This window comes from Amborella trichopoda, chromosome 13, assembly GCF_054954075.1.
Source record: "Amborella trichopoda isolate Santa Cruz 75 chromosome 13, AtrichopodaSantaCruz75HAP2 v2.0, whole genome shotgun sequence".
NCBI lineage: Eukaryota > Viridiplantae > Streptophyta > Magnoliopsida > Amborellales > Amborellaceae > Amborella > Amborella trichopoda.
The window spans coordinates 35923894-35951643 of record NC_142348.1 but is presented as its reverse complement, the minus strand read 5'-3'; the positions used below and the strand labels follow the sequence as shown (position 1 = coordinate 35951643).

Genomic DNA, 27750 nt, shown 5'->3' with positions numbered 1-27750 from the left:
TGAGGAACAATGAACATCCTTTATTGATTTTCAATACTAAGAAACATCCTTTATTGATTTTCAATATTAAGAATTGGTTTCCAAATTTCCTCCACTGACAGTATTTACCAAAGCCATGTCTAGCCTAAATGGGTTCATCCAGATACGTACATCGGTAGCTTTCTGCACAAAAATAATTGCATATAGCAAAATAGTGTAGACAGTTAACGTCGTCTTCGGTTTGTTTTTGTTGTGTGTTTGGTGTTGGTTGAGGGTGACTGAACTGAGACAGGTAAGAGTGTCCCTCCCTTGACATCATCTGTATTTGGCAGATTATCCAGCGTCTTTTGAGCCTCAATGTAAACCATAAAGTCTCTAACCTGGAATAACATATTAAAAATTAGTAGAAATGTTCTAGTGCATCACTACTTTCAAAAAAATATTACAAACAATGTTCTAGAAAGAAGCTACAATGGAATAGAAGTCGATAGACGAGGAAAACCTGCTCTTCCAAATCCATAATCTTTTCATCCCTTTCCTTTATTGCCATTTTCTCCCTGAATGGAGAAAAATATCAGTTGATCAAAGATTCCAACTAGAAAACATGAGAAACAATAAAATTATGTGAAATATGATATGTTATTTAGAAAATAAGATTCATGTTTAATCCTTTTAAAGTAACACAATCTTGGCATTATGAAATAATCTACTAAACATTAAGAACCTTTTAGTACTATATGAAGCATGGGTGTATATATGCACAGATATTATGTACACATATTCACTCATACTTCATTCGGGAGAATTCAAAATGAATACATTCGGGAGAATTTAGTGCGGCACTAATAGGCGATAAGATGAGAGAAAGTAAACTTAGGTGAGCTGGCATGTGTGGGGAGCAGGTTCAATATAGCATCTGTTAGGAGGTGCGAGTTAGCTCAAAGGGAAGGCTCAATATGGGTAAAGGGTAGACCTAAAACGACACTTGAAAATAGTAAGAAAAGATAAGGGGTGTGGCGTCACTAAGGGTTAATCCTAAGGAAATGTTCTCAATAAATTCTACAGTTAATGCTCACAAAAAAAAAAAAAGATTGAACACATGTACACACATATGTGCCTGATAAGAACCATATATTTCCTGTATATAATTTTTTCTTAATGTTTACAAAAAAAAAAAAAAGTTCATATATGCCTTGTATATTTGCCTGCAAAAAATGGCATCCTAAGATTGAAAACAGACCATCCAATGATGTCAGATCTAAGTGTTTAGAAACTCACAATCTGATTCTTTTTTTTTTCAATGGAATTACTCTTTTCTTTTTGAGAAGCATTTACTTTGTATTAAAGAAAAAATAGTGCAAGATGTACAAGTCACAAAAAGTAACCTTATAGAAAATGAACACCCACAGACCAAGTGCCGTATACAGTAAACCCACTCAGGGTCACTTTACAAGAGAATAAAAGTGGTCAACAAGCCTATACAAAGAGGCAAAAACAACTAAACAGGAGGCTCATAGAACATGGTTGGATAAGATCCCGAGGAGATCTCAGCAAGGTGGGCACCATCTTTGGCGAGAGTATCAGCTATAGCGTTTGCTTCCCGCCTTATGTGCGACAAAGAGATGAGAAGCTCACTGGAAATGTGCGAAAATTTCTTCGAATATATGTGCCAATCTCCACGGATTGGCAGATGAGCCCAATGCCCAGTTGATGACGTTGTTGGAATCTCCCTCTACGATGAGGATGGGACCCCAGGAGGTGTTGAAGTTGCAGAAGCCTTCAACGAGAGCAATGGCTTCTGCGGTGGTAGAGTCTGCCTGTCCAATGGAGGGTGCAACCTTCATGGTCTCGGTAGATGCTCCCAATCCCTGTTGGGCCCGGATTGCCTAAGGAGGAGCCACCAAAATTGAGATTAATTTGGCCCAGGTCAGGCAGCCTCCAAAGGGAAGCCTTGGAAATGTGAGAGGGAGAGAGGTGCAGTAAGGCTTGCCAATTGAGATGAAAGTCAGTGTGTGAAAAAAGTTTGAAGGCTGAGTTGTTCCTGGCCCAAAAGATGACAGATTCCAATCTCTTCCTTTGTAAGGCCATCCGTGGGTGTGGAAGAAACACCACTGAAATTCTGTTGTTGTGCTCGGTCCAAAGGACCCACAGGGCACAGTGTAGCAGCCACTTAGGCTCGCCAGAGCAAAATCCCATATTTGCTGCAAGGGAAGGGGTAAAGGGATCTAAATAAACTGGGAACATTTCCGGGGGTCACCCAACACCAGTTGAAAAGCTGCACTAGGTCCCCCCACAGTTTCTGTGCACCTTGCAATGAACGAAAAGATGTGCATTGATCTCCTCGTCCTCCATACATATGATGCACCAATTGGGAATGGGTAGGCCCCAGATTCGGAGTTGGTCAACAATTAAGGCTCTTTGGGCAACGGCTATCCAGTTGAACACTTGGATCTTAGGTGGAATGAAAGGGGACAAGGCCCTAGAGTTGATACAGTGGGGGAGGGTAAGGTAGAGCCCAAGAGGAGTTTGCGGCAGAAGGAAGAGACAAAGAAGCGACCGGACGTAGTGAGAGATGATGCCATCAGCTCCCTAAGAAGGGTGAAAAAAGAGTGGGGTAGGGTAGACATGTCAAGGAAGTCATCCAACTCAGCGTTTGTTAGGGCCCTACAGAACCTGGGATTCCAAATTCTAGTAATCAAAATGATCAGAGGGTGGAATTGCCAAGCCAGAGGTCTAACCAGAACCTCACATGACCACCTGCCCTAGGCAGGAATCTAACATAGACTTTGAATTGAGGCAGGCTTAGCAGGATTATCTCCCCATCCCTGAAGCATGATATAAAGCCCTGCAAGAAGGTAGCCATTTGGAAGAGGGGAAGCGATATTTGCAACGAATGACATGTAGGTGATTGTCCTGGGTGGTCAAACACCACCACCATTTTCCTAGAAGGGCAAGATTGTTCAATTTAAGGTGGCGAATACCAATTTTCCAAAGATTTTGGGTAGGCACACTCTCTCCCAAGAGAGGAGGTGGAACTTACGGTGTTCCTTGTCCCCTGACAACAGGAAGTTGCACATGATCTGTTCAAGTCAGCGAGCTACCGAGGAAGGCATGTGGAAGAGTGAAATCTGAAATATGCATATGTTAGAGAGGGTGGCTTTGATTAAAGTGACTCTCCTCACGGGTGAGAGAAACCTGCCTTTCCAGCCAGCGAGTCTCAAACTTGTCAATAAGGTGGCTCCATTGGTTGGTTTTGGGCTTGGCAATGTACAATGGTCCCAAATAGGTGAAGGGCAGGGATTGGACCTCGCAACTCTAGAGATTAGCCAAGTCCTGGATGGTTTCGGCTTCAGAAGATACCCCAATCATCCTAGTCCTGTTCATGTTCACCCTGAAACCAGTGGCGAACTCGAAGCACTTGATGAACAACAACAAAGTGTTGGTTTGAAGGTGGAAAGTACCGCAGAAGAGGAGCGTGTCATCTGCATATTGGAAGTGGGAGATGGCCGGGCCTGTGGACTGAATCCTAAAATCTTCAATGAGTCCATTTTGGTAAATTTTAGAAATGGACCTACTGAAAATCTCCCCAACAATGCAAAGAGGAAAGGCGATAGTGGGTCGCTCTGCCAAAGGCACAAGAGGAGGGGAAGAATCCTTTGGGGGATCCGTTGATGATAACTGAGAAGAAGGGATTTGAAATGCAACCTCGGATCCAGATTCCCCGACAGACCCTGAAGCAGGGTTTCCTCTAGGACCGCCCAATTCACCTGACCGTATGCCTTTTCCCACTCAAGCTTGACGACAACACCCGACATTCAAGAGAGATGTTGAGATTGGATGCATTCGTGGGCTACAAAGGCACCGTTGAGAATTTGGCGGTCTTTGACAAAAACCACTTGGTAAGGTGAGATGACCCAAAGGAGAACCTCTTTGAGACGGGAAGCAAGCACTTATGGAGAAAATTTTGCAGAAGCTGTTTATCGGGCCAATGGACCTAAAGTCCTTAAGCTCCTCTGCTCCCTCTTTATCGAGACTACCATATAATGAGCTCCTACACTTTAGCATTCTCCATTTGGATTAGTATTACTATAACCACATTTGACGTCTGAGTGATTATCAGAGTAGAAGTCTAAGCTAGGTGCATATTAGCATATTTGCTAGAGCACAAAATAGGTTTTCCTTCCAACCTGCGTTTATGTAATGAAAAAGACTGCTTTGAATACATGAGTGAATTTCGAGGATGTCCAAAACCCAAACCCAACAACTAAAGTCAAGGAAATACCTAGCCTTGATCATCCTACACCCAAATTACTTTAATCCCTTAGAAACAACATGGATACAAGTTCAGCACCCCTGAAACCCTGAGACAACCCTTTAGACCCAGTCAAAACCAGCACAGATTAGGCTATATGATTTAAACCAACCTGGGAAATTCCATAAGCTTTTAAAAACTGCAAGAATCACCTGAATTCGATGTACAATTTGAAAGTTATGGACAAAATACTAATAACCCGCCAAATCCCATTTTAATCCATGGCCAGCACATTCCACACCATACATGAGACAATCCGTGCCATGCAAGGAATGGATCTGTTCGTGCTTTCCTAAGATCTGCTAGAAGATGCAGAGACACATCCCTTTGTGATTGACCCATTTAGGGTAGGGTTTAGACCTAGAAAATCCCAATTAGGAGTCTGACACTGACATCCATAAGTTCACTTCCTAAAATCTTATCCAAAGTAGGTCATATACTATATTAAATTGTCAAAAATGTTATAATATTTCCAACAGATCAAGAACTGTCTGAATTCAATGCTCCATTGAAAGGTTACGAGCAAAACAATGAACCTAATTGATGAATCCAAGTACTTCTAGGACACCTAAACAGACTTCGGATAGTACCTATAGGCTTCCAAAAGGTCTCTTGATGTCTTCATCACATGTGGGATTTATTAAGGCCAACTTTTAGCCCATAATCCTCACATATTAGGCATGGGACTAGTTAATATATAGAGACCCCCCTATAGGGCCAATTCAAGGAGAATTAAGAAAGACAATTCAAATCCTTCTTTTGAGAGATTTAAGAGTTCCACCTACGTTTGCAAGACCTATCTTCTTTCCTGCAAGCCTTAGCATGTCCTAAGCTAAGCGAAAACAAAAAATTTATATGCCTAGATAGCAATATCATATGCTTAAACCACCATGTTATCATCAAGCAGCCAAAGAAATCTATCTACCAAGAAATCTATCTACCAAGTCAATTATCAAAATAAAAGAAAATCTTTTCACCAAGTCATACCTCATTCTTGCATCAGATTACAAAATATCTCAACATAAAGCTCATCCAACATAGAAATCGTTAAGAATAATTCCCCAAACCCTCTGTCCAAAACTATAATGGAACAATAACTAATACACAACTCTCTCAATCCCACATATCCTAAACCATATACTATGATAAACACTCCGGTCTCTAATCTTCCATAGTCATATTTCTGTTCCCATAAGGGAAGGGAAGCAACACTAGAAGCATCCTTTCCAATCACTACAGTTTTAGATATGCTGGCATTCAACATTAAGCAAACCAAATATAATTTCGACACTATAGTTTTCTCTCCTCACCCATTCACTAGAACAAGCCTCCTGTGTCCATTTTTGCTCCATGACCTTAGAACCTGTTAGAGGTGTTTTATATCATGATCATGGTTCATGTCATTTCACTGTTAACTTATTTTTTCTCCAAAATATACATGGTACCAAGACTCAAACTTGCTCTAAAATTTCACTTTTGGATAAATGAAACTGTGCAACTAAGACAAATCTTCGTAACTGGTCCTAAAATGTAAACTTTGCAGATTCAGCATTATATATGGAGTTGAGACTAGTAATTTCGGAAGTACGAGTTAACCAAAGAACATAATTGAAGTATAGGTATCAATCCATAATCTAATGAGCTTGCAAAAGAACTTGTCTCCAAGATGATAAGGATTTCTAGTTATAGTAGCTAATCTCTCATGCTTTGAGATTAGTCGATCCTCAAGTGAAGTCAGCATTGGACGAGTTTCAATGTTGATAGAAACTTACACCTCCTTGCAAGAGTAGCTTCTGGTGGTTCACAACTATGGATTCAACTACACAAGTAATGTATGTATGGAGTCTATAAAGCATTAAAATAAATCATACCATATTAATTTCAATAAAATATATGCAGAGACTTATCAAGAGCATGCTAATCGCCATAATCAAGTTTGTTTAACAATTCAAAATAATGTGCTTCTCAGAATGTGTTTTCAGGTGAAGGTCTTCCAAACACATTTCAAAAATGTCTACCTTGGTAGTGATTCCACCAACAACAAAAGTTCCCATCAAATAAAGCAAGAGAAAACTTCCAGCCAAACAAGGAAAATAAGGTACCTTTCTTCAATTTCCTGAAGCTTTTTCTTCCAAATTTCTTGCTTCTTCATAAGCTTGTCATTGGCCTAAATGAAAGCAAAAAGTAAACATGAGATGTATGGTGGCATCACTGCCTCAAACTTAAAACTACTAATAATGCACACATGAAATTAGCCAAACATACCACAAAAACATCAAACTGTGGTCAAAAAGTTATAAGAGAGTACTTACATCAGCAATGCCTCTGTTTTCTGCGCTGCATTTATCAAGTTTAACATGCATCTCTTGCAGTTTCAAGTTCACGGCTTCACGAGCAGCTGCAGAAACAGTCCTATCCTTTTGCTCCTTGGTCTCCACAAGCAAAGATTCATAATACTGACAAATGGAACAGAAGGCTTATCAAAATAACAAAGGAATGTAACAGAGCACAGACAAAACGTGCCCATTGAAAGCTGCAAAACATTCAAAATCACTCGATCCTCAAAATTGTTGAGGAGTCGAAGCATGTTAACCACTTTGGAACAAATACAGAGGTTCAGGACTCAAACAGGCATGCTGTATAACTGCACTTACTTGTCTCTGACTCTCAAGCTGGTTGGCAAGTAGGTGGTTGTATTCATCCACAATCTGTAGTCAGAATAAAAGATTATGGAGATATTCATCCATGGAAAGAAGCAAACATTTTAGGTTCTGTTTCATGAGCTACAGTAGACCAGAAAGAAAATAAGAGCCCGATTAAAGTCATTTACAGTGAGAAGGCAAAAGTTTATAATCACCGCTTCAAATTTACTATTAAAGAGAGCTGCACTGACTCCAGAATCCCCACTGTATTCACAGCTCCCACATTCATCATCTACAGATCCACAATGCGAATTTAACTCAACTAGCTTTCCATCAGTTTTTGACTGAATTAGTCGATGAACATGTTTATCACCAACATAATCCCATACTCTTTGATTTTCCAAATCCAGTGAATAGCAATGCTGTGTTTCTTTCCAATGCCTAATAGCATGGCCTTCTTTATACCTGAAATAAAATTGGTCAATATTATAGACATAAAAATTGATACGGTCTCCTAAACTAATTTTGAAGAATCAGATATACAAAAGTCATTTTTTTCAATTCAGCCATAGGAAATTGCCGGCTATTGGGAGGCAGGTTAAAAAATTCAGCGACCTGAGCTTGGACTCACCCAAGTCACTTGGACCCGACCGGGTGCCAGGTCCGAAAGAATAACCCTAAGAATCAGGCTGAATCTGACCCAAGTCATGGATTTTCATCAAACCAGAACGATTTGGCCGAGTCAGCCTCTGACTCGGGCTTGGGACCCTAGCGAGTCCAAGGTCATGTCACTATCTAGGAGAGAAGGAACATGGAATGTTCTATTATTTACCTTCCACATCCAACAAATCCACAAATAATGCAAATCCATAAATTCTCTAATGTCTCACAAATAGAGCACGAGGATTTTTCAGGTTGCTGCTGACAAAATCGGCAGACCTGAAAACATGCAGATAAAAGTATAACTATCTTATCTTATATTTTTTGTCAAAAGAGTAATTTCTTTCGCATCCACACCACCATCATAGCAGTCATGAAGCAATGCGTGATTGATGGATGTTTATTTTTATTTTTAATTCTAAAAGTAACTGAGAGAACAAGCGGTCTTTTTGTTTCATGCAGTGTAGTTGAAGGCAGGTATAATTCGAAAATAAAAAATGAATGAACCATTTTAATGAAACAAAGAATGAGCACAACCTTAGTGAGACATGTAGCATAAATGGAAAAGGGTGGGCCAGTAGTGGGATCTCACAAAATTGTGCATGTTGTGTGTCATGTGCTCAAGCAGGCTCTACATATATAAAGATATGTTTACCACATTACATTCCCTTAGGAAGCTCCTACATCATTCAATCCATGGCATAACCAAGTCTCTAATACTTCACAGGCATGTTAAAATGTCTTTGAAATGCAGTAGCAAAACCCAACCAACAGAGGTATGTGCTGGGTCATTTTTCAAAACATGACCAATTTGATAAAACCAACATATGTTGACAGAAGTTATTGAGAAAATCAAGATATGTTGCTGGGTCATTTTTCAAAACACCAAAAGCGTTACTTAGGGAACCAATAGAAATAGGAGCGACTATTGATCACCAGCCACATGCAATCTCTTTGAGCAAACAAGTTCGCAAGACCTGGCCATCAAGATAGATACCACCTGCTAAGGGAGCAGTAGAACTCAACTTTGACAGAAGTTCCAAAAGGAACCACAGCCTGCAGGAATTGCAGGTGTAACATAAGGGACTGATCCTTATGATCTTTTAGGCAACATTAGCCAATTGCAACTCCAACAAGGATGAAGCATTTCTTCATAATTAGAAAAAAAAAAGAAAAGAAGAAAAGGAGGCTTGAAGCCATGCATTACTTACTAGTATTCAATGTTCAGATCCTATTTGGAGCGCACTTCTACTCGAAGGGGACTAGTCCAGTGTCATTTCTTGGAGAAGTATGAAAACAGAGTGTCCTTGGTGTTTGAAAACATTTTGGAAGCAATTCCAGTAATTAGCTCTAGTGTGAATATATACTAACAGATTATTTGGCAAGAGAAGGGGTTTCGAGGAACTCCCCAGTTACATACCAGTGGGTGCTTGGTGTTTCTATGGATCTAAACTCAGAACCCTTCTCATCAGCCACATCTTTGTACCGGGTGGGTATGAATTATGAAATTTGAAATATGGTTCCTCATCAGCCACATCTTTGTACAAGAATTTAAAGATTTGACTGGCACTATACGACCAAACACCTAGAATCATGGCTCTCACACCATGATTGAGAAATTAAGAGGAAAACATTATTTTAATCAAGGGTGAGGTTTGTATAAGGCACCCTTCTTATTCTGTAGAAGTAAGGGGCACCTTCAAGATTTGTAGCTCACATCAAATAGACTTAAAGATAAAAAATGAGATCAATTTGTTCAAGATGCACCTCATGACAACTACCAGTATTTGTAAATATTTATGTACAAATTTTATAAAAAAGCTTGATGCCTAAAAGTTCTCCTAGTATATTCTCATACTAGCAACATGTAAATCGGTAGAAAATCTATTTTAGCAAGAGATGGAAATCTAAACATAATATAACTAAGGTGCAAGTTACATTCTCTCACCGGACAAGAAGAATTAGTCCATTTTGCAGTGCATGATCCATGAAATGAATGATTACACATCGTAGTAAGAATTCCACTGATGTCTTGGTCCAGCCTCTCTACATCATTACATGAAAAATAAATATAAGAATTCTTTTTTTATAAGCCACTTAAAAGTTAGAACTAAAAAACAAACTATTCACAAGGTTAACTATAGCCTCGCTTTTGACCCACTTTACCTCTCACGCATAATTGAATAACACAAACTAAATAGAAAAATCAAATGTAATAAGAGATCTGATCATATTGTGAGCTAAGAACCTAACGAAATGCAATGCTATACAAATCAACTTAATCAACTTCAAACAACTATAAATAAATCCAAATATCTGCTAAGTACATAGCGTCCATCCATTTACCAATAATGAAACTCAGGCAAGGAAATAATGCCCTTTACGTGGGCACCAAAGCAATGGTTCTCAACCCCATCTTGGTTCTTTTTTCTCAGAAAAGATACATGTCACAGATGGCCGATAATGTAAATGGTTATATATAGAGATAAATACAAACATTGAATTATCACACCTACGCACACAAAAGAAAAAAATTGTAGCAATGCCCTTTACATCAGCTTAGTGTAGAGCAGGTACCCCCTTGTGGTGATTTATATGAACAGGTCTTAATATCACTTCTTCTTAGCATTCATTCAAAGGACAATTTTTAGGTTTATGAATGGGAAAAAGTTGATCTAAGAAGGGTGATGACTTTAAACTTTACCTTAACCCGTCTTAAGCCTGGGTAAAAGAGGTAGATTGTGTTAAGTAGGCAGCCAATGTAAAAGTTTGCCAAAACTTTCCATGAATCCTAAATCTATGCTATCTGCTTATGCTAGGGCGTTAATAGAGTAGAATGGCAGAACAAGATTCGTTTAGCCAACCCCAAATAGTTGAGAAAATGCTCTAATGACGATGATGATGATGATGAACCAAAAAAAGTAATCTATGAGCAAACACAAGCTCCAAGAGCAAGTCTGATAAAGTTCAGGAAATTAGCACCCAGTCAAGTTAGAGAATAAATATAATTGTCTCATGGAAAGGCCTACACACAAAACATCAATCTTGCTTGTGTAAGTAGAAGAAAAGTGCCTTTCAGAGCTATTGATTTTATTTTTTATAGGGCATGCAATCAAATCTAAACTTAGAATGCCATTTTCAAGAGAACACAAAGAACCAAGACTTACCAAGGCAAACCGGACATGTTGGTAACTCAGTCAATCCCTTGGGAGGAGTTTCAGCAATTTCTATTGAATCTGTATATCGCACGTCGGAGGTAAAGAGAACATGACAAACCTCTGCCTGTTTTAATTCAAAGAATACAAAACAACACCTTTTCATTGATCCAAGAGACTAGATGCAACTACCCATGAAATATTTACTATTTGCAAAATTTAAAAATTGTCAGACTAGGTGACAACTGAGAAAGGTTCTTAGTTCTGCTACAAGGCAGGGACATTAGAGCTACTTAAATTAGCAGTTAACTGAACCTAAATAAAGAACAGTAAGTTTTTACTCAGGATTAGAACCTCCACAGATGAAAAACGTCTGCCATTGCAATGCCGGAAAAAACCATCAGTAGAATTCTGATTTTCAAACATAACCAAAACACTGTACCTATCATCCATTCCATCATTTCTGCATTCCCCAAAATGTCCAAACCATCAATTAACCAGGTAACAGAAGATAACCAATCCCAATAGATTACAAACATGTAACAAGCAAAAGAATGCATCAGGAAAACTTCTTATAAGTCAAAATGGAGGAAGGCAGCAACCTAATGACTCGCATCTCCAACATGTGCTCTGCAAATGAGCCAGAGAATTGGAAGAACTCAGCATAGGTAATGTGATTTGGAACTGCAAGAACGCAAACAAGTGTGCTCCTCCCTTCCTGAAAATGTCATAAAAATTCAAATCCAAACTGAATTTCAGCCCCAGTTCTGAAATCATGACATATTTTCTTCAAAACCCATAGCTAAAATAAAAGGAAAAGAGAAACAGGGATAAAAGAGAGAAAAAAGAAGTACAATAGAAGAGGAAAGAGAAGAAGAAACAGGAGAATTCGAATCCTATCTCACCCAACCCAAAAAGTGAATACCAATTTCAAAATTTTCATCCATCTGCTTCAAAACCCAAATTTTAGAACATAAGAAAAGGAAAGAGACCAAAAATGAATGACAGGAGAAAAGAAAAAGGGTAACCCAAATTCCATTTAGCATAGGAAATGGGTGACTTCCAGGTTAACAAGAAGAGAGAGAAAGGCAAAAGAGACGAAATAGAATTCATTCATGGCTGAGAAACTCACAGGAAGGGCATCGGGGGACGCAGGGAGATCAGAGACATTGCGAAAGAGGTGGATGATGCCCTTGCTCTCCTGAAATCTAGGGTTTCCAGAGAAGAAGAAGAGTGAATGAGTAGAAGTAGGAGAGGAGGAAGCATCTCCATATTTTGTTGTTGAAAATGGAATCTCAACAGAGTGTATACTAAGAGTGAACATGATTATATGTTATTGCAGAGTTATGGTGTTGAATTCTGTGATTATGCAGTGAAATTTTTAGCCACCATCACTGCAAGAACCTTAACTTAATAGCAACTGTTTGATGTGGTGAACGATGAATGGATCAGCAAAAGTTGGCTTTTCAATTCATGTGTGTCAATAGCCCTTCTACAAAAAGGGTCCAGATCTATGGATCGCGGTCCGGATCGGTAGATCTGCCTATCCTGGGAAAAAATAAGAAAAAAATGTGAAAGTTTTTAAAAAGGGGAAAGTTTATATAAAGCGGAGGCTCTAAACAATCAAATTTCAAATTATCTCAAAATTTTCATTAAAAGATATTGTTTTGATGCGGAATAAAATATGAGGTTTTTAAAAGGGAAAAATTTATATAGAGCCGACGCTTTAAATAATCAAATTTTAACCTACTTCAAAAATTTCATTAAAAGAGATTGTTTTGATGCCCAAATATCTTCAAATCGATTATATCACATTAAGATGCATGGACATATGAAAAAATTGGATTTCAAGTTTTGAAAATAGTATATTTTGTAACGCATTTTTGGGTCGTCAATCTTTAATATTTAATATTTTCAAGTTTTTTTAGATGTGTTGATCTATAATATTTTTTAAGCTTTAAATTTGATAAATAAATATAAAAATATATTTTAAGGCTATTACAAAGATTTTCAATATTGAAACCACATTTCTCAACACTATTTGAAGGTAGGCTCAAATTTGATTGTTTAGAGCCTAGGCTCTATACAAACCGTACCCTTTTAAAAAAGGGTGTGGTTTGTATAGAGCCTAGGCTCTAAACAATCAAATTAGAGCCTACCTTTAAATAGTATCGAGAAATTTGGTTCCAACACTGGAAATCTTTGTGATAGCCTTAAAATATATTTTCATCTTTATTTATAAAGTTTAAAGCTTAAAAAATGTTGTAGATCGACAGATCTATGAAAACTTGAAAATCTTAAAAATTGACAGTCAAAAAATGCATTACAAAATACATTATTTTTCCAAAACTTGAAATCAATTTTTTTTCTCATGTCCATGCATCTTGATATCGAGATGATCAATATGAGGATTTTTGGGCATCAAAACAATCTCGTCTAGTGCAATTTTTTACGGAGGCTCGAATGTGACTGTTTAGAGCCTCGGCTATATAAACTTTTCCCTTTAAAAAATCTAGATTTTAAGCTCCCATGGTATTGCAATGTAGATTTTCATTATTTTACTAAAAATATATTAATTTCTAGTGTTTGCTTATCATTACATGGATTTCATAATCAAACTAAAGTTTAAACATTTTCAGTAAAATGGATCTCTCTAACTCAAATTTTTATTTTTATATTTTTATAATCTCTAGTACCACATATGCTTGTAAAGATAGGAGGTCTTGCCTACTCATATCTTCTGTTTTCTTTTTTAAAAAAAATTAATTTATTGAATTAATTATTTATTTTATTTATAATTTTTGTTAAGTTTTTTATCTATGTAGAGGTGTTGTATTTAATTTAGGAAAAATTACATAAATTTATGTTATATTTTTCATTATGCTGAAAATACCTGAAATTTTTTGTTTTAAACAAATGCCCATTTTTTCAACTCCATAACATTTTTTTTAAAAAAAAAAAAAGATAAAACTACCCATTTTTCGATTTTGGAAAAACTGACATTTTTTTAGTTTTGGTTTTTGAGAAACCGTTTTTTTTTTTGTTTTGAATCTCGCTATATACCCTTCCCCCCTATTAAAATTGGCCAAACGAATATTGTTGAGCTTAATTTTTTCCCTCTTCTTTTTATTTCGAGAGCGCAACAAAGAGAGAGCTACAGATATTTACTTCGAGTTTTCATGGCGTTTGGGAGTTTTGGTGCAAACTCAATTCCCCTTGGTCCATCTCGAGGTAACATTCTTGGCCACTCATCTCGTGAAAACCAGAGGTATGATTATTCTCACAAAAAAAATTTCCCCTTTTTTCCTCATTTTTATGGGTTTTTCATGGTGCTCTGGTTTTGATTTCTAAAAGTTATTTTTCTTTTAATAGGCAAGGGCATTAGTTGATGGATTGGTCAATGGGACACTACTCCAACTCCCAGCCAAGCTGAAGCTCCAACGCCAGGTAGTGGGTAGGTGAAATGGATGGGATGCTACACCAACACTATGAAGGTTGGCTGATTTCGATGCTACACCTGTTGGTGGTGTCATGCCTGTCAAACACACAAAGAGGTAGAGGAAAAACTTGTATCTATTGACTATTATTAGCATGTATATTTAATACAACCAGAGATAACATGCACAATAAGATAAACTACAATGAGTAACTTCATATGAATAGTGGTTTAAAAAACGGATTGGTGAATCGGCATTTTGGATCAGGAATCGGCCAATCGGTCGGATTCAACCTTAAAAAAATTCAAAAAAATATTAAAAATCATTACAAATATTGTTTTTTAGGAATCCAATAAGAAATGAGAGTACTACATTAATAACTTCTATTTTTTTGTATCAATATAAGAATATGGAGATGTTCTTTCTTTGTATGAAGATTCAAAAACCAAGGGTATGACCATTACAAATAAATAACTTTAATGTTTAATAATTAGTGTTGATAGAAATATGGAATTTAGTAACATAAATTTGCAATCATATTTTAATAAATTAAGAAAATAAATAATGAAATTCATATTTGCACTGTAAGACAATTGATAAAGAAACTTGAAATAAATTCCCATATCGAATAGTCTCACATCGAAGTTATGTGCACGCTACAAGACAAGGTTGTTGTTTTAAACCTCCAGTTGCCTTAGGGACAGTGAATAGTCCCACATCAAAGAGTTTTAGAAGGCAAAGTCAATATAAAAGGGCTTTAATATGGCTAAAGGGAAAAAGCCTGACACGTGTGAGGCAACGTGTTGCCATGATGGGGCAGGCTCGCAGTGGGATTGGGGGTTACCCACATGGTATTGCGTGCTTTACTTGAAGATTTTTCAACTAAAAAAAAAAGTCAAATCTATAAAGTTGGTGTACCCACGTGGTGTGGCGAATCTCAGCAAAAAAACGGCCAAATCCCATTTTATGGACGGATCCAGAATGGGTTGGCCGATACCCGATTCGGATCGCCCGATTCTGGATTGGATCACCGATTTTTTAAACACTGCTATGAAATATACACTTTCCACATAAGAACAAATAAATGCATGATCTTCAATATCTACACTCCCTCTCAATCTGTGGTTGGTTGAACAACATCAGTTTGTCAATGAGACAATCATAATGAGCATGAGTCATTGCCTTGGTAAAAATATCTGCAAGTTATTGTTATGAGGCAATATGTGGGAGTGTAACTTCTCCAGCCAGGAATTTTTCACAAATAAAATGATAATTAACTTCTATATGCTTTGTGTGGTCGTGGAACATTGGATTGGAGGCAATGCGTATGATATTTATATTATCAACATACAATGGCATAGAAGATCGATGAAGAATATTGAGGTCATGTAAAAGTCCTCTCAACCAAGTAATTTCACTACAAGCTGAGGACATTGTTCAGTATTCGGCTTTTGCAGAAAATTTAAGCACAGTTTGTTGTTTCTTACATTTTTATGATATGAGAGAGTCTCCAAGAAATATACACCATCTAGTGGTCGAGCATCGAGTATTTGAGCAACATGCCAAATCTACATCAGCATAAACTTGTAATTGGAGAGAAGATGTATAGGAGAATAATAGGCATATATAGCATGTACCATATAAATAACGAATGATACGATGGACAGAGGTGGATGCAACGTGGTTCATCAATAAATTGATTGATGACATGTACTGCATGAGATATAGCAGAACATGTCATGGTGAGATAAACTGCCAACCAGTTGTCTATAAAGAGTAAGATCTGGAAGTCTGTCCCCATCATCCTTCTTATAATTTATCATCAAATAAGTTGGTCAGTTTGATCAAATCATTGGTGCACTTCTTTTTGTTAATTATTTATTCATTGGGATAATAATGAATCTCCAAGCCAAGAAAGTAAGTCAACTGACCCAAATCTTTCAATTTGAATGAGTGATTAAGAAGCTCTTTCAAGTATTGTAAATTGCCAAGTTGTCTCCTATAATGATAATATCATTAATATATAAGAGAAAAAATGTTATCCTTAAATAACAATGGTGGGTAAATAATGAATAGTCATGGGCACTTTGTTTCAACCCAATATTCACAATGGCCTGTCGAAACTGTTTAAATTATGTTCTTGGAGCTTCTTTTAAACCATACAAGGATTATTTCTAATGACATACCATAGACTTGTCATGGTAGTACCCAGGAGGAGGTCTTATATATACTCTCTCTTTTAAATGCCTATTACATCCATCTGAGAGATAGTCCACTGACGAATAGCTGAGAGGGCAATTACTATACGAAACAGTAGTCATTTTAGCAAATGAGCAAATGTTTCATCATAGTTTATGTCATATTCATGTTTGTAATATTGAGCAACTAGTCGTGCTTTATATTGTTTAATCCCTCCATCAGATTTAAGCTTCACAGAAAAAACTCATTTACGTCCAATAATAAATGTGTGAGGAGGGCACAGTACAAGATCTCAAGTGTTATTTTTCAACAAAGCCTTTATTTCTGCATTCATGACCTCTTTTTAGCATGATATAGTCAATGCTTGCGGGTAGGTGGAAGGAATATCAACTGAATTTAAATGGGCAAACAATGATTTAGGAAGTAAACAAAGATCTAAGTATTTAAAAAGAATATCAACAACATCAAGAGAAATAAACAAAGCTCTCTGTTGTAGTGAAAAGTCAAAATCATCAAGGGAAAAGCCATATCAGTCAGGGGGGTGAGTTACACGTGAAGAATGTCGTAACTGGATAAAGTTATTAAAAGAAACAGGATTATGAGAAAAAGAGGGAAGATAATCACTTACAGGTAGGGCGGATGTTTGACCTTGTTTTGGTTGGTGATATGGAAGAGACAAGGATTGGTTTTGTTTGCCCTATTGTTGATGCACCCATATTTGTGATGATTTATGTTTGGTGTTGGCATCTGAGAAATCTGGTAAAAAGAAGTAGATGACCCTTTTGATTTAGTAATTGAAGAGTAATAAAAGAAGCTTTCCATAAAGACGACATTTCGAGAAACACGTACGCGATGAGCTGTTGGATTATAACACAGAAATCTCTTTTGGTAGGGACAGTAACCCGCAAAAACACAAGTGACTGCTTGAATAGAAAATTTTGTTGTTTCATGTGCAGGAAGATGAACAAACTAGATATAAAAAAATATACAAGAGAGAATAATCAAGATGAACATGAAATAATGAATAATATGGAAATTCTTTATGCAAAACTAAAGAGGGGAGGTGATTTATGAGACAAACAATTGTTGATGCTGCTTCAACACAAAAACTATGAGGAATACCAGAGTCATACATAAAGGTCCTAATAACTTCCAAGATATAATAAATTTTCATTTCAACTATGCCATTATGTTATGAAGTATAGAGACAAGTTTTTTGCGATTGAATACCATGAGTTTTTAAATATTCTTGAAAATCATGTGATAAGCATTCCCCCCGTGAATTTGACCGTAAAATTTTTACTTTTGTACCAAACTGGGTTGCAACCGTGGATAAAAAAATTTTGAAATAGGAGAACACTTCAGATTTATAGCACATAAAGTATATCCAGGTATAACGTGTACAAATCTGGCGTATAAAGTATATCCAGTTATAACGCGCACAATCATAAATGAACAAAACAAAATACTTCTATACATCCCTACAAATAAGATGAAAAGTGTAGTTGCTCTATCTTGAGTAGGAAAAGGACAACTAATGCTTTTCTTCAAAGAACAACTAATACAAGATTTATTGACAGAATTTAAAGCAAGTGCATTATTGAGAATTGAACTAGAATGAAAAATATTATCTAATTTGTTTGCATTCGGATGACCAAGTCTCTGATGCCACACATGTTATTGTTTATTAGAAACAAAAAAACCAAAATCCGATGGAAAAAATAAAGAAGCATCACGGTTTGGTTTTTCAAAATCCAAAGCTAACAGATGATCAATTCTACACTGCTTCCCTTTATACGTAGGTCTTGTATTACACAACCATCACGAGAAAATTGAATATTGTAACTATTATCGACAAGTTGGCCCAAGGAGATGAGATTGGCAATTAATTTAGGAACCAAGAGAACATTAGGTAAACCAAAAGGTGCACTAGGGGAGACACAAAGTGAGAGATTATCAGTACCAATAATATTCATTTTCTCCACATTAGCAGTGAGAATTTGACTATTACCTTGGTATGGTTTAGTAGATGATGAACTAGTATGCATTCCAGTCATCTAATTAGAGGCACCAGAGTCAATAAACCAAAGGGGATTCATACTAGGGGATAGATAAGAATTCATATCAGACAAGCCCATAGTAGAGGAAGTAGAAGAGAGAGCTGTAGACACAAAGTTTTGCACCAACTGTTGAACATCATCTAACATAGTTGATGTCTGGGACCCAATCGTATTTGAAGCATGAATAGTATTTGTTGGAGGGTTCTCTGACTTTGTATCTATCATTAGTCCCTCTGATGCATCATTCACAACTTGGTATGCCATGTAAATAGGTTTCCTTGTATCTGATGCCCAGTTGCTTTGTTGAGGACAATTTCTATACTCCGTGATAATATGCCAATGACATTTGCAATAGTTATATAAAAAAAAAAAAATTACAAAGGGAAGCAATATGACCATATTCCCTATAGTAATAACATTGCAGCAAAGATGAGTTCTTTTGTAATGGCTTTCCTCTAAGTTGTTGAGCCACAAAAACAGACTATATATCTTTCTTTCGCTCAGTAGTGGCTTATGTTACACTTCTCGTCTCCTCACGAACTAACTCACCCAGAATGACATTCACATTGGGCAATGTTTCACGATTCAAAATATTTGCTCAAATGATTTCATATTCTAGGTGCAACTTAATTAAGAACTGCATCACCTTTCTGTCATTATTTATCGCCTTTAAGTTTCTTATGCAACAAGCACTGGTGATAGTCGTCATACTTACAGATTCATATTTTGTCCGCAAGTTCATAAAACCAGCATACTATTCTTGGATGTTCTTCTCCCCTATCCATAGGTAAACATATCATACTCGGTTAGGAATCACCTTGCATGAATTGATTGTTGAAAAACGTTTTTCAGATATTCCCACATTTCTTTCGCAGTGCGGAAGCCTCTCATTGGTCTGCCTATGTCCATATCCATAGAGCCAAGGATCTATGAAACAATTTTTGCATTGTTGACTTTCTATTGCTGAGTTTCTTTAGTAGTGGATAGATCAAGTTGTGTTTCAGTTCCATCAATAAACCCCCACCAACCTTTTCCTTCAACAAAAAACTAAAATAAAATCGTCAATCATAATAGTTTTTCTCATCAAGTTTTATGGCTAGGACATGGGGAGAACAAGTGCAAGCAAGATCAATGGGATATTTTTTTGCTTTTTATTTTTTGTTTTGTTTTTTTTTTTTTTTTTTTTTTTTTTTTTAACCAGAGAGTTATGAGAGGAAAAAAAACGGATTTTTATGAACGATATAGAGATGCAAAAAGAAGAAAGGAAACAAAAAACAACTCAAAACTAAAAAGTTAGGGAGAAAACAAGACGAATAAATACAAGATCTGATTTTTATTTCCGAGCCGTTGTAAGAAGAACTCTAATATGAGAAACTATAGATTTTCACTGGAAAATACTTTGTAGAAGGAGCGAGCAAGATCAATTGGATCTGATGAACTAAGATAGAACAAGGAACAAATGCAAGAAAAAAAAACACAAAAACTCGTAGATAGATAGAGAGAGAGAGAGAGAGAGAGAGAGAGATGATGCAAGGTTATAGAGAGATGGATCCGATGAACCAAAACGGCGCAAGGAACAAGTGCAAGCAGAAAAAAAAGAAATCGGAGGGAGAGAGATGATGATGCAAGGTTGTAGATAGATTTTCCAGTGTATGTTATCTCTGATTTTAGAGATGATCTCAAAAGAAGACAAAAATAAAAAAGCTAAATGACAAAAAACAATGGGATTTTAGAGATAATGCGGGCTCGTATGTATAAAAAAAATGATAGCAAGAAAAAGAGCCCAAACCGATCTTGCTTCGAGAGAGATTCGAGATGGCTACGAAGATTGAAAGAGATCAACTTGCATTGAATATTTTGAAAATCCTTGATAGTGTTGGTTTCGGATGGTGTAGAGATCGATTTCTACAGCCACAGGATGGTTGATCATAGAAGAAGGAAACTCTCACATACATGAATGGACAGAAACAGGGCAATAATGAATTTCGGCTTTGATACCATCTCAAACACATAAATAGATAGAGGAAAAGCTTGTATCTATTGACTATTATTAATATGTATATATAATACAACCAGAGATAACATGCACAACAAGATAAACTACAATGAGTAACTTCCTATGAAATATACATTTTCCATATAAAAATAAATAAATGTAAGATCTTCAATCTCTACAATGCTTGGTGCTACACCAGCCGGTATGGCTTGGGATGCAACTCCAAGCTTTCGGGTATGGCTACCCCAACTCCCAAAAGGCAAAGCCTCCGTAATAAAAAAATGGATGATCATCTCACCTGCAAGGGCAAAAAACTGTGGGGTGAAGGGTATAAAGAGCGAGAGATTAAAAAACGCAAAAAAAAAAAAAAAAAAAAAAAAAAAAAAAATTATTGATTTTTCAAAAGCAGAAATTAAAATGGCAAGTTTCGCCTTTTTTTTAAAAAAAAAAGTGTTATCAAGTTGAAAAACAGACATCTGTGTAATAACATAAAGTTTCAGGTATTTTCGTAATAATGAGAAATATAACAGATATTTACGTAATTTTCCCTTTAATTTATCTCTAGAGATGTCATATCTAAATTTATCTTTCTAGTGATGTTATATTTATTTCAATATGTATTTAATGTATCACTCGTTCTCTCCTTGAAAATGTCAAACTCACCTACTTTCTATTGACTTAGAGTGAAGATTTTCTTACAAAGAGTTTGGGCACAATCACATTCCCAAGAGAGAGGGAGAGAGATCAATATAATGCACAACCTATTACTTAGAGAAAATAAACAAATAAATAATGCACAAACCATTTCCCACTTGTTCAGTTTATAGGACAATTGTGAGACCAACTTTGCTATATGGGGCTGAATGTTGAGCGGATTAAAAAACAATATACTCATAGAATGAGTATAGCGAAATGAGGATGTGAGGTGGATGAGTGGCAAAACAAAAATAGATAGAATTCGAAATGAATTCATTCGGAAGAATTTAGTTGTGATACCAATAGATAATAAGATGAGAGAGAGTAGACTTAGGTGAGCTAGCCATGTGTGGCACCAACCAAGTACAACACTTATTAGGAGGTGCGAGTTAGTTTAACTAAAAGAACTTAAAGGGGCAAAAGATAGGCCTAAAAGGATGTAGTTGAAAATAGTTCGGAAAGATATGGGGACTTATGGTCTCACTAAGGGTATGACCTTTAATAAAGCAAAATGACAGATCATGATTCGTGTAGCACGTCTCAATTAATTGTGAAAATATTGTGATGATAATGATGATGATGACAAGGACCTATGAATCAAAAAAATAGTCTTATGGTCTCTCTTCATTTATTTGAAAAACTAAGACCTATGAATCAAAACAAAGTTTGTTATATGCCCAATAAAAAAAAAGGAGGGTAAGGACTTTTTCCCCCGATGAATAAACAAGTGTCATATAAATAAAAAACATACTTTAGAAAAATCTCCCCATTCTCTACTTGTTTCTCCTTATGTCAGAACAATTTTGATGAAGTTTTATTGAATCATTTTTGAGAAAGGAGATGAAGAGGCTAGATCAAACCACATTTCATTTTAAAAAAAATAAATGTAATAAAATAAAAATAAAAATGAAAGGATCAAACTCATGCATTTGAAAAATTGAAAGGGCGACTTCGCTTTCGATCAAACAGGCTGCCATGGTGACTTTAGAAGTTTTCTTATTGATGATCTGACTTTCATCCCATCAGCAATAAGGATCAAACTCAACATATTCTTCAAGTTGGGCTGCAAATGATCCTTCTACACATCTACTTACTTGCAGTAATCACCTTGAGTCCAATATCGAGTCCCCTACATTAGATTTTGTACAATGATTTAATTCATGAAAAAAGTTTATATAAAGTTGCAACCTTAAAATGTAGAATTAAGGTTGCACCTCAAAAATCTATTGGAAAATGTTGTTTTACTGTTGAAAAACGTTCTAATTGATCATCTTGACATCGAGATATATGAATATGAAAAAGAAAAAGATTTCGAGTCCCAGAAATAGTGCCCTTGTAGCACATTATCTAAACCGTCAATTTTCAAGATTTGTATATGCGTGTAGATATACTTGATTTGAACTATTTTTGGAGTTTAAAATTTTATAGTTAAGAGTTTTATAGATTTTCAGGCAATCCTAAATTTTTTTAAAAAAATTTAGAAGTGCATCTTAATTGGATTGTTTAAGGTTGCAACCTTATGCAAACCATATCCTTAATTCATACCTCCAAAATAAGAAGGATTGACAACTTATTGGGGAGCGTGAAAACCTTCGCTCATATCTACACCACTTGGTCAGCTCAAGATTTATCATCATTAATATAGTTTGATGAGTTCCATACCACAAATTTTTTTTGAACCATAATGCCAAATGTCCCCAAAATCTTAATGTCACATGCTCCATTTCATTCATGTCTGACATTTGGGAAGTTAATTTATTTGGGTGGATTTTTTACATAGACTATTTTTCTTAATGTGCTCCTGAAAAACCTACCCTACAAGAAATCACCTAAGTATTGAGGGCATATCTTTAAGTTAGGTATATACATATGAGGACCCAATATTAAGCTCATACAATATGGTCCAAAATCCCCATGGCTTGCCTTATCTGTTGGTGGTATAAGACAAATGGGTTAGAAACACAATCTTTTAAAAAATTTCATTGTATTAAAACTCAAGAGTTTATATACATTTAAATAATAAAAATTCAACCCTAATAGGTCCCTTACAAATCCCTTATTAAAAAATACGATTAAACTCGATACAAATAGTTACAATGTACATCTCTATGACATATTACATGACTTGTACTCAAAATTCCTCATTATATCAAAATTACATGATAATTTCATCTTCATTCTTCATCTTCATCACATATCACAATTTCTCATATACATTATATACTTGATTAAGATAATCCAACGAGATTTCAATGCACATAAATAATATAACATCGCATTAAAGCTTGTATTACATGATTATAAGAACAATATCAATATTCACATAATATACTCAATTTAATCAATCATGAATTACTCAATAACTATAAATACATCAAATTAACATGCAAACATACATGGGGGAAGGCATGATTTGAATCCTTTGTGCTCGAGCCACGAAAGGGCCTTTTGAAAACTTAATGTTGTCCCATTATTTAAGTCACAAATGATAATAATAACCCAAGGAGATCAATCTAATGGGAAGCAAATAATCAATTTTATTTCACTTAATGGAGATCAAATTATGAGAGATACATGAATCAAAACAACCCTTCAAAGTTTGAGAGAGAGACTACAACAAATAAGGAAGTTATGATGAGACTACATCATGTAGTCCATAAGGGACCACAAGAACATTTCAATATTCAAAAAAGAACTCAATGGACTATTTCATATGCTCAAATATGATGAAATAAATATCTCATCAGTTGGATTTCTCAGTAAAAATTCTAGAAAAATAAGATCAAGAAAATCAAGGCGAAACTACTCAAGATCATAGAATAAGCAAGCTAGTCTACACATATCATGTGTATGAATTACACTATTGCTTTGAGATTCTTCAAATATTAAGTTTTCATGGCCAAAAATAAAAAAAGCTATTGTAAATTAAGAATTACAACATGCTTTGATAATGGAAATGAGGTAGGAATTGAAATATAAGAAGAAAAATCAATACCTTAGTGAAGCAATAGTATGTGTTTGATCACAAATATGAGGGACTACTCCATAAAAGGTTTTCAAAAGAAAACTCAAGGAAGAAGATAGTCTCATGGGTGGCTACGTTTTTGTCAAGGGGGCTCTCTCTTTCTCTCTCTTTGAAGTGAATACACATGTTAGGGTTATAATTGATCACATAAGTAACTTTTATACTTAGATCATAAATGTGGATTGATCTTGATTCGTGATGCCTTAGATCAATGACACATCAAAGGATTTTATCCAAGCCACTCATCCATATCTTATCACCAAGATCAATGAATGAGTTTTTGATACCATTCTCTCCTTAAAACTTAGGTTTATAACTATTTTACTTTAAAGCCCTTAACTCCATTGTTTATTTCTCATTAAATCCAAATTTATGCTTACATATATGCCCATGATTTTTAAATAATTTGTGAGAGTCAATAAAAGAAAGGACATGGACATAAACGTAATATGGGACATTCACACATGTGAATAAAATATTTTATGGCACCATCAATAGGATTTTAATAACACTAAAGTTTCATATGGTTCAAGCCTATAAGGTGGTGTCACATAAGATACACAGACATGCTTTGAATCATATATGGATATTAATATTTAAATCAAATTAATTCTTAAAATCCCATAACTTCATACATGCCAAATAAACTACATGCATGAACCACCATGTCACAAAATAACTCACTTAAGTCACAACACTATGAAACATAATATTTTAAATAAACATAATATAACTAAATAACAAAAGACAACAATGCCCCCCACCCATGGCATGATGTCAGCACCTAAGGGGGTGTGGGGGTGCCATGTGGCATCCTTATGGCTACTTGGGACCCACGTGAGATCCCCATGGCTCGTCCACGATCATCATTTTGGCCAAACAATTTCAAGTTTTGGTGATTTAAAAATTCTGAAAAATTCTCTAAAAATCCCAAAAATTCTCCAAATGATTTTTCAATATTATTACATATTTTTGTATCAATATAAAATATTGTCTCATCAATTTTAGATTAATTTGGGCCAAAGGTAAATGACATCTCTAGACTTGTAATATTAGTCAGTGTCTTCCATTGGGCTAACCCGAATGACATTTCACTGGTGTCTCAACCCGACCCAACAGACCTATGCTCCATAGTCTATGGCAAGGACACATAATTGGCTACATCAAATTCGCTGAGCTTGAATTTCTCATCACCGGGGGTTTAATGGATTGCTGGTGCACCCCTATGGGACATGTTCTTACTCAAATACAGGGGTCCTCTCAAAGCATATGTGCACTGGCTCTTTTTAAGTCGGATAATACTATAGAAGAGTGGCTTCTCTATACGACTGTGGGTGCACATGCCATGGAATGGTTTCATGTCAAGATATGGGCTCATGACCCATAAGCCGACCATTCTATACAGGACGCATACTCTTTTAAATAACCGGGTTCTATTATTCTCGATTGGATTATCCAAGCTCTGATTTATCACATCAACTGTAAGGCATTCTAATCAATATAGTTATGACTAGAAGGTAACCCTCACACCTCCCTGAGAGTTCACACTCTCAAAATACATACTCTCAATACCTTAAATACTTGGGGTATATGAATCTGGTCTTGGTGTGCCAAGCACCTAGATTCAGTCTCTCTCTCTCTAGCTCCCACTGAGCGAAAAACTCTTGGTTTTAAGGCTTTGAAAGGCCACATAGCCAATATTCTCCCACTTAGCCTCTTAAACGATTATCTATCTCTCATTCTTATCTACAATGAAACAATTTAAGTATTCATTCTTTACCATAAAAGCAATACTCATATCAAGCAAGGAGCAAGTATAAATAACTATGTTAACTTTCTTAATCTCACATCATGCACAAACATAAACCATTGTAAGCTTCATAAGCGTAATCAATCAACATGGTCAAATGTCACCATTAATAGTCATGAACCAATAAAAGGAAGTGCGGTCAAACATATGTACTCACAAGAGCAAATTGTCATGAACTTTTTCTATGTCTGATGTATGTCACATAAACCACAAATCACAATTTAAAAGTCATGTCATTCATGTGTTATCATACTTATGCCAATGCCGCACATACTAGTTATCTAGTGTATAATCCATGTGAAAATAAATGCATATGATTACCATGACATGAAATACATGTATGGATAAGAGATGATCCATTACCATAATGTCACATAATTAATAATTGAAAATTTAAAAGTATATCAAAGAGATGCCTCACAACTCTTACAATTGGCATATCTCTATGTGACTTAAGACTTCTCAATGCGGCATTAACTAAAAACAATAATACTCACAATGTTGCGGAAAAAAATAGCCCATGAGTTCATAAAATGATCAATTTCAAATACGAGGCCAAACATTCCTTTCGGCTTTTATTTACAAATCATTCTTATTCAATGCGTCTTCCAAGTTTCTCAGAAGTGAAATTGATTTGAGATATGAGTTTTTCTAAACTCAATATCAAGGTTCTCTCTTTTATGATGGTTTTACTACTTAGACTTACTAAAGATTCTCCTATTGAAACCAACAAGGTTGTCTTTCAAAATAACTTGAATTTATGTCTTCGAAAAAAATTTACTTTAAAAAAAAACATTAAAAGTTTCAAAAAGAACTTTATTTAAAGATTGATGACTACAAGATACTCCAAATATTATGACACACTGTTATATGATCATACCATAATATTAAAGAACATCTTTAAAGGCGATCTTCCGAAACAGAGGGAGCATAGAGTTTAGCATAGTCATAACTCTTTAATAGAAAGACAATACAAAGTAGCAATATACATAATGTGGTGGATTCCCCTTTGTGGTTTCTAACATACTCTTGTGTTTAAAACATTTGAATTATAAAAATCCTCGTTCAGAAAAACAAGTGTTTAAGATAAAATATCTTTCATCACATTTCCATAATTATTATAATCCATACTCTAGATACATTTTGGTTCGATTGATCTCAATTTCTAAAATAATGACAAACATGTTACTATAAAGGAAAATATTATCTCATGAAAATCCTTTTTCATGACTAATGAGTCTAATATGTCATGTAATAATCCTCATATGCAGTTTATAACACAATACCACATTCACTTATTCACATAAGAATTATGTCGAGATCATTTGCATCACTAAGTACTCACAAGATGATAATACAATGCATCACATTGTCTAATCATTTACGAAATCTCAAAATAATGAAGAATGTAGCTTGATGCACCATAAGGATTAATTAGTACCAATGTCATATTCATGAAACATCTCATGAGTTCCCAAGTCATAAAGCAGCTAACAAATAACAAATATTCCACTTATCTCATAATTCTCGAGCAATCACAAGTACAATCCTTACACATGCTATATATCTTGAATTAGCCATATCCATAGGATCAGTAATTTGAATCATAGATCATAGATCTAGTTATACATTTAAAATCTTAATATGCAAGTATCAGCCAGTTTATAGCTTATGTGACGAGTCCAAGCCTTCCAATTATAACTCACAAGATAACATAAAAACCAAAATGATTGTTTTCTAATAAATGAATTCTCAATATATTAAAAACATGTTCAAAGG

At 35.5% G+C, this 27750-nt stretch overlaps 1 protein-coding gene across 10 annotated transcripts; it reads right to left on the bottom strand.

Moving 5' to 3' along the window:
- On the bottom strand, positions 1–12130 carry LOC18446308 (BRAP2 RING ZnF UBP domain-containing protein 1). 10 transcript variants are annotated; one of them, XR_016047123.1, is made up of 13 exons: positions 11881–12130; positions 11351–11466; positions 11103–11211; positions 10761–10875; positions 9542–9639; positions 7766–7872; positions 7323–7398; positions 7149–7225; positions 6946–6999; positions 6604–6747; positions 6394–6458; positions 482–536; positions 1–359 (listed from the first exon to the last, which is right to left on the bottom strand). XR_016047123.1 is itself a non-coding variant. In XM_088855255.1 (12 exons), exons 5-12 carry the CDS (start codon positions 9599–9601, stop codon positions 204–206), a joined length of 918 nt encoding a protein of 305 aa, XP_088711381.1. In that variant the 5' UTR covers positions 9602–9639; positions 10761–10875; positions 11090–11211; positions 11351–11466; positions 11881–12130; the 3' UTR covers positions 1–203. The 10 variants fall into 10 exon arrangements, 8 of the variants coding, with proteins under 8 accessions (XP_088711381.1, XP_088711382.1, XP_088711380.1 ...); XM_088855255.1 differs by having other exon boundaries at positions 7122–7398; positions 11090–11211; XM_088855256.1 differs by having other exon boundaries at positions 7149–7398; positions 11090–11211.
- Between the last annotated feature and the right edge of the window lie 15620 nt (positions 12131–27750).